Source organism: Gobio gobio, assembly GCF_949357685.1.
Source record: "Gobio gobio genome assembly, contig: scaffold_171, whole genome shotgun sequence".
NCBI classification, from domain to species: domain Eukaryota; kingdom Metazoa; phylum Chordata; class Actinopteri; order Cypriniformes; family Gobionidae; genus Gobio; species Gobio gobio.
The window spans coordinates 7,516-15,115 of NW_027645633.1; the positions used below are offsets into that span (position 1 = coordinate 7,516).

At 43.9% G+C, this 7,600-nt stretch overlaps 1 protein-coding gene across 1 annotated transcript; it reads left to right on the forward strand.

Annotated features, from left to right (window-relative positions):
* Positions 1–4,881: 4,881 nt before the first annotated feature.
* On the forward strand, positions 4,882–7,369 carry LOC307122456 (paraneoplastic antigen Ma1 homolog). The gene is made up of 2 exons (XM_079846436.1): positions 4,882–5,035; positions 5,273–7,369. The coding sequence occupies exon 2, from the start codon at positions 6,157–6,159 to the stop codon at positions 7,063–7,065; it is 909 nt and encodes a 302-aa protein (XP_079702562.1). The 5' UTR covers positions 4,882–5,035; positions 5,273–6,156; the 3' UTR covers positions 7,066–7,369.
* The last annotated feature ends 231 nt before the right edge of the window (positions 7,370–7,600 follow it).

Here is a 7,600-nt window from a genome sequence, read left to right on the forward strand (position 1 = left end):
GCTCTAAATTGCTCGCAAAGTGGCAAGGGCCCTTCGTGGTCGCACGGCGAATTGGGGACCTCAATTATGAGGTTGTGCGTACAGATAGGGACGGGGCACGTCAAATTTACCACCTCAACCTCTTAAAAAAGTGGTCGGAGGTGGAGTCAGTGATGTTGGCGACGGTGGTGAGCGGAGAAGAGGATCTCGGGCCAGAGGCGGTTCAAAAGTCCCAATCTCTCGCTCTGGCCCCGGGGGGGGGGGGGGGGGGGGTCACCTCTCGCCGTCCCAACTCACTGACGTAAAAACATTACAGGCCGAGTTTGCCGACGTATTTTCGCCCCTACCTGGCCGCACCGACCTCATTCAACACCACGTTGAGACCGAGCCGGGCGTGGTGGTTCGCAGTCGGCCATACCGTTTACCTGAACACAAAAAAAAGTAGTTCAGACTGAATTAGAGGCCATGCTAGAGATGGGAGTAATAGAAGAGTCCAGCAGTGACTGGGCCAGCCCGATAGTTTTGGTTCCAAAGCCTGACGGCTCGGTCCGGTTCTGTGTGGACTACCGTAAGGTAAACGCGGTGTCGAAATTTGATGCGTACCCAATGCCAAGGGTTGATGAACTGCTTGATCGGCTAGGGACCGCTCGATTTTATTTGACACTGGACTTAACTAAGGGTTATTGGCAGATTCCCTTGTCTCCAATGACCAAAGAAAAAACCGCCTTCACCACGCCGTTTGGATTACACCAATTTGTCACCCTTCCTTTCGGCTTGTTCGGAGCTCCCGCAACCTTCCAGCGTCTGATGGACAGAATTCTCCGGCCGCATGCTGCGTATGCCGCTGCCTATCTCAATGATATCATCATCTATAGCGCAGACTGGCAGCGGCATATGCAGCACCTGCGTGCTGTCCGTAAGTCGCTGAGAAGGGCGGGGCTCACGGCCAACCTGAAAAAGTGTGCGGTTGGGCGGGTGGAGGTAAGGTATCTGGGCTTCCACTTGGGTCATGGTCAGGTGCGTCCCCAAATTGATAAGACCGCGGCAGTTGCGACCTGTCCAAGACCTAAGACCAAAAAGGAGGTCAGACAGTTCCTGGGGCTAGCGGGATATTACAGAAGGTTTGTGCCTAATTATTCGGACCACGCTAGCCCGCTGACTGATCTGACTAAAAAGGAGGTACCAGATACGGTACAGTGGACGGAGCGGTGCCAGCAGGCCTTCACCCAGATAAAGGCTGCTCTGTGTGGTGGGCCGCTCCTTCAGGCTCCTAACTTTTCTCTCCCTTTTTCTCTGCAGACTGACGTCTCGGACAGAGGGTTGGGCGCAGTCCTGTCCCAGGAGGTGGAGGGTGAAGAGCGGCCGGTGCTGTACATCAGTCGTAAGCTCTCTAAGAGAGAGACGATGCACAGCACCATAGAGAAGGAGTGTTTGGCCATCAGGTGGGCCGTTCGGGGGGGAGACTCCAATTGGCGTGGAGAGACCGCATAAAAGCCGCTGCGGGACGAGGGAAAGGGGGAGACTGGGACTCGAGAGAGAACGTTATATGCAGAGAGGACCTGCCCAAACCGCCGATTGATCCAGAGAAAGAGTTTATGTGAACGTTTGTTGTGCAATGTGCACACCCTTTTGAGTATTGAGCAAAACAAAATAAAAGAGAACTCACGAGTCCCAGTACGCCGACCCCGTCTTCTTCCTTCCCACACCCACACGAACCTCACTACAAAGAGATTTTAAGCCTTCAGATGGAAAGCCAATAGCTCATCATAGCATTGTAGCTGAGCTCATTCGTGCAGCACAACAGCCATCAAAACTCGCTGTTATCAAAGTAGCAGGGCATGCTGCAGGACAAACATATGAAGCCAAAGGAAACAGATTTGCAGATTAAATTTTGAAATGGGCTGCTAAAGAAGTAATATTAAGTCCACATGTAAGCGAAGGGGGCACAGAGGTGCCTATGATGAATTCATCATTGACTAATGATTTGGACATCAAAATATTGCAAGCTAATCCTACACAAGCTGATTTAACTCATTGGACAGACAATGAAGTAAAACCAGATCGAGCTGGAATATTGAGAGACAAACAGGGTAGACTTGCACTCCCTGCATCTGCAATTGTGATGCTATGTCGACACTATCATGGTGTATCACATGTATCAAAAAAGAAAGTGATACAAATGTTGAATCGATCTTACTGCATAGCAAATGCTCGAAGAAATACTCTGTTGATATTAGATGCTTGTTTGGTGTGTGCTCAAACCAACAGACACAAGCCAACTAAATATGACGCTTTACCACACCCTGAGTTATCATTCCAACATTTGCAAATTGATTTTACACATATGGCTCCTTGTGGAAATAATAAATCTTTGCTTGTGATTGTTGACAGGTTCTCCAAGTGGCCAGAAGCCTTTCCATGTGGAAGAGAAAATGCACAGACGGTAGTGAAAGCTTTGGCTAAAGAAATTATAACGCATTTTGGTATACCGTCGGTCATAGACAGTGACAATGGGACACCGTTTGTTTCCAAAGTTACGCAATTATTAGCCAAAGAACTTAATATTACCTGGAAATTCCACATACCGTGCACAAATCTCGAGCGGACAAGTCAGAACGTCTAAATAAAATTATCAAAGATTGAATTAATAAGGCGTGTATTGATACAGGGCAGAAATTGGGTTGACCTGCTGCCTGCCGTATTGACCGAAATTAGAATGTCACCATCAGCAACAACAAAGATATCCCCCTTTGAAATTCTTATGGGTAGACCTTTCCCGACCCCATGGGTCAAAGGTCGCGCTGGCAATCTCTTCACAGGTGACACATAGGTGATCGTCACTGATTATGTGGATTCCCTAGTCAAAACTTTGAATAGCATCAATGGTGATGTCTCTCTCTCTCTCCCTCTTCCTTCAGAAAACCCCACTCATCCTTTCGTCCCAGGACAACAGGTGTTGATAAGGAGCCTGAAGCCCACCAAACTGGGAGAGCCAAGGTATCTGGGGCCTGCCGTGGTGATAGCTGTGACGAGAACAGGTGTTCTGACTGACTTCCAGCCGCAGTGGATCCATGCAAGTCGACTGAAAGCAGCTCCAGCCCAAGGAAACGTCCTGGTCGATGTCGTGGAGGTGGGAGACAGTGAGCCAAGGAAAGAGCCGACGGAAGGGGAACCAAGAACTTATAAGAGGAGACGACGAAAGAAAATCGCAAAAGAGCTATAATCCTGAAAATTATGCCGATGGTCATTTAATCGCAGAAGGCTTAAGAAATATGATTAGAATTGCTCAAGAATTGGAAAGACGAGAGGTTGATGACAATAAAAAATGGTTTCTTAGCATGGCTTACAGGATGGCAACAAATGCTTGTATCTGCCTTAATTCCTATAGGTGTAATCCTATTAATCCTTGCATTTATTATCTGTTGTATTATTCCATTTATCAGAGCATTGATTAATCGTGCTATGAATAACTTTGTATCCTCTCAATATGCTTTGATGAATAGAACTGTTAAGTGTCCTTAATTTCAAAAGAAGGTAAAGGAAATGTTTGTATTTTGTGTATAAGACAGATAATGCTGAGATTTGGGTGTGGCAATTTTATTGCCAGAGGAGAGATTGATAGGTTTTTATATACATCTCAGCATTAATCTTTTAGTTAATCAACCACATTATCCTCATTATTTTAATCCACTTCGTATGAATATAAGTGTGGCCCTTTTTCCTTTGTCTTCTCTCTCTTTCTCTCTCGCTCTCTCTCTCTCTCTCTCTCTCTCTCTCTCTCTCTCTCTCTCTCTCTCTCTCTCTCTCTTTAAGTGAAATATACCCTAGACATATGTTTTTCATATACGAAGGCTCTCTTTGCTCAAATGGAGAAGAGGGTCCCACAGTTTCTCTATTGAATGGAGTAGTGGGACCCTGGTGTTTGGCCGGTGGAAATAATGATTACCAGATGTGTTGTATACATTATCACGTGGCTCACGTTCCTAAAACATGAGATATATATGATGTAATTCTTTTCCATTGGATAAGTCTGTTCTCCACCTCTTTCTTTCTGTTATATCTATCTGGACAATCTATAATAAAGACTGAAGATTTTGCTTCCCTCGGATCCGAGAAGTCATTGTCTTTGAATCACCGATAAATGCTGAGAAGGGCACGAAAACGGGACAAATTAATTGGATTCTTCCACAGAGTAAGCTCTAAAATCAGAAAAACACTACTATATCATGAAGCCTTGATTGAAGACATAAGATCACAGTGAAGAAAACTATGGAGGAAACACAAGACAATCTTGTGGATTTATTCCACACTCTTCTTCATAAATTCAAAAGACAGACTTTCAACATAAATCAACAGTACTCCTACTGCAGAGAGTTGAAAAAGAACCTGTCAAAAGAGGAGGCAGTGATCCACATTGACTTCTCTGAAAATTACACATGTAAATACAGCTCAGAGATTCAAGCTGTCCACTTTGGCTCCTCGCACCAACAAGCTACTCTGCACACTGGTGTTTTGTACATAGGTGTGTAGCCCTGTACAAAATTCCTATAAGTTACAGAGTATAAAAGATCATTAACAGTGTAACACAAAATCAAAAGTTCATAAATAGAGTTCATGTTAGTTAAAATTAGTTAACAGGTGTGCTGGTTAGAAGTATAAATATAATATGTAGAGTTTAATAAACAAGACTATTTACAGTTAAAGATAAATTCATATAAAAGTCTTTAAGCTTCATCTGAGAGAAAAGTGGAGAAGAAGAAGCTGTGTTTATCTGTGTAACCTAACCTGCTACCTGTCACATGTCAATCATTTAATTCCTGTTTTGCTGTTGGTTGTGTGAATACTTGAGCAAATCAGAGTAACATCACTGTGTAAGGGGCGGGACTAGTGGGACAGGTTTGTGTGAGGAGTAGTGAGCATGCAGGAGAAGAGAGAACAGACGCGAATGATGAGAGAGTTAATGAAGGAGGCATCGTGGTGTGGGAAGCATTAATGTTTTGTTATGAAGGTCGACTACTCGTGGTCCTGACAAAAACTTTAGTGTGACCTGCAAGAGGTGAATATGATTGTGTATGCCTGTAATTTTGTGCTATATCGAACTGTTATAGTTAAGAGACTGGATGAAAAACGTGGTTAGCGACATGCTAGCTCGCGGTAGCCTTCTGTGCCAATGTACTCATATGTTGTAGTTTTAGCATTGTGATATCTCTAAAGTTAAAGCAAAGTTAACGCTAACGCTAATTCAATAAGAAATAGTGTTTGATAATGTGGCTAAATTCAGATATGCTCTAAGGAGACGGACGTTGGTGAGAGAGAGAAAGAGAGAGAGACGGGTTTTCCAACCGAAGGCCCTGCTGTTTCTGCTCTGCTGTTCTGCGTGCCCTGCTGCTGTGCCGTGACTTTTTGTGCTGTGCTTCTTCCTTTGCCATTACCATCGCCATAACATCGCCATTACCTGTGCCATTACCATCGCCATTATCATTGCCTTTGCTGTACTGACTTAACCTGGATTCGTGAGTACTAACATTCACATTGCACGTGCTTTTTGTTTATGCTCAGTTCTGAGTGAAGCGGCCATTCCAGTTTTTAGGCCCCACCGCACACAAAGTGTCATCGAACAGGCCTGCAACGAGTGTGGACATTTTCAGAGGGAATAAATAATTATTTAATTTCAATATAACCACAGAAAGGTTTTTCCTTTTGGGAAAGTGAAGCTTTATTTGCTTGTAAGTTTTATTTTCACTTCTTTTTCCATATCCCTGTGATTTGTTTTATTCTATTATAAGATACATTTTTTATTTTTATTTTATTTCATGTTGTAAATAAATACTTTTGAACATTTTTGCATCTAAAATACAGTTGTGGTGGTCATTATAAGAACAGCAAAGAGTATTACAAATATACATTTATTAAGTAGCATACAAAACAAGTTGTATTTCCCTACAACGAGCCCAGGCCCAGTCTCATTGTATTAACCACTCCAGCTTTATTTTCTAACTACATGGGACCTGGGTTACATAAAATGGAGGCACCGCTGGGATTTATTTAACATAAACAGGAATTTATAAACATAGAGTAAAAGCCACTAGACCCCACAACTTTAGAGCAGTAGTATAGAACATTTGTATAAAATAACGTGCTAACAGTAACTAAAAGCAATTTAAGTAAAGTACAGCAATGGAAAGCCAAACAAGTAGTTCATCACAACGTGAGCTAATTAACTGGTGCAAAGGAGAATCATTAGATTTAAAGCATGCCCTCCTTTTACACGGAGTGCCAGAAGGTGTTTCAAGAGAAGATATTGAAGAAACAGCAGGGACTATCAAAGCATTGGGAAAAGTTAAAGTGAGAGGCAAAATGTTTCACCCTCAACAACAATCAGTGATGGTGCTATGTGAGTGTCGTGAAGAGATTGACCCCTCTAAAATCCCACCTGAGATAATGCCTTTAAGTGAAGGAAGTGGTTGGAAAACTGTCTATTACACAGAGCCTCAGTTTGATAACTTTGAAGAGAAGCTACTTACCTTTTTGCAGAGCGAAGGGAGAACCTTAGAGGACATACAAGGTCTATGTTCCCCCACCAAAGAGGGTAACAGCAACCCTGAAGACATCATCCGTGCAGTCGGTGATGTAATAAGCAGAACAAACAAACAACATGACAGTCACCCATACAGACGTCTGCGGACTTTCTCCGGGGTCAGTCCCACCCCAACTGGAGAAGAGACCTTAGATAACTGGCTGGAACAAGCAACACTCTTAGTAGAGGAAGGTGAGTGCTCCGACAAAGAAAAACGGCGTCGGATACTGGAAAGTCTCAAAGGGCCCGCCTTTGAAATCATTCAAGCTGTGCGCCTGACTCAACCTGATGCTAGCCCACGTGAGTACATAAAGGCTATAGAAAGCATTTTTGGTACAGTAGAGTCCCCAGAAGAACTATACTTGTCGTTTAGAGCCCTCCACCAACAGCCTGGTGAGCGTCTGTCTGAGTTCCTACGAAGAGTAGAAAAATCCCTTGTCAAAGTAGTACAGGGAGGTGGTTTACCTGTTAGCGCTGCCAATTTGCGCTCGTTTAGAGCAGCTTCTTAGAGGGTCTACCTCTGAACTCATGTTGCTTCAGTTGAAAATTAGGGAGCGGAGTAGTAATCCCCCTACATTCTTGAACCTGTTAAGAGAAGTGATGGAAGAGGAGGTTCGGCAGTCAGCCAGACAAAGCCATGTGTCACACATGCGTCCTCAGCGTGTACGCACTGTCCAAGCTGAAAAGGAGAAAGAACCTGAATCAGTCTCTAGGAGTGAACTGCAAGCTCAGATTCGAGAATTGAGAGCTCAGCTAGAGCAGAGCAGCAACCTACCACCTCAGCCAACCTCTGATGAATCCTTTACAGGTCTGAAAGAGAAACAAAAACAGAAAAATGAGTCACAGAGTGAATTGCAATCGCTAAGGAAACAAGTGAAAGCCCTAGAAAATAAAATGAGTGTAATGGCAGTGAAATACACATCAGACCCCCAACGAGAATACACACCCCAGCCGCACCGATACAAAGCAGCTCCAGTTCACAAGCCCGCTCATTCCAAAGTTTTTCCTCCCCGACAAGATAAGGATGAGTTTTTCTGTTATCGG

Excerpts from the sequence above, each read along its gene's own strand:
- LOC307122456 (XM_079846436.1), top strand. The coding sequence starts at position 6,157 with ATGGAAAGCCAAACAAGTAGTTCATCACAACGTGAGCTAATTAACTGG.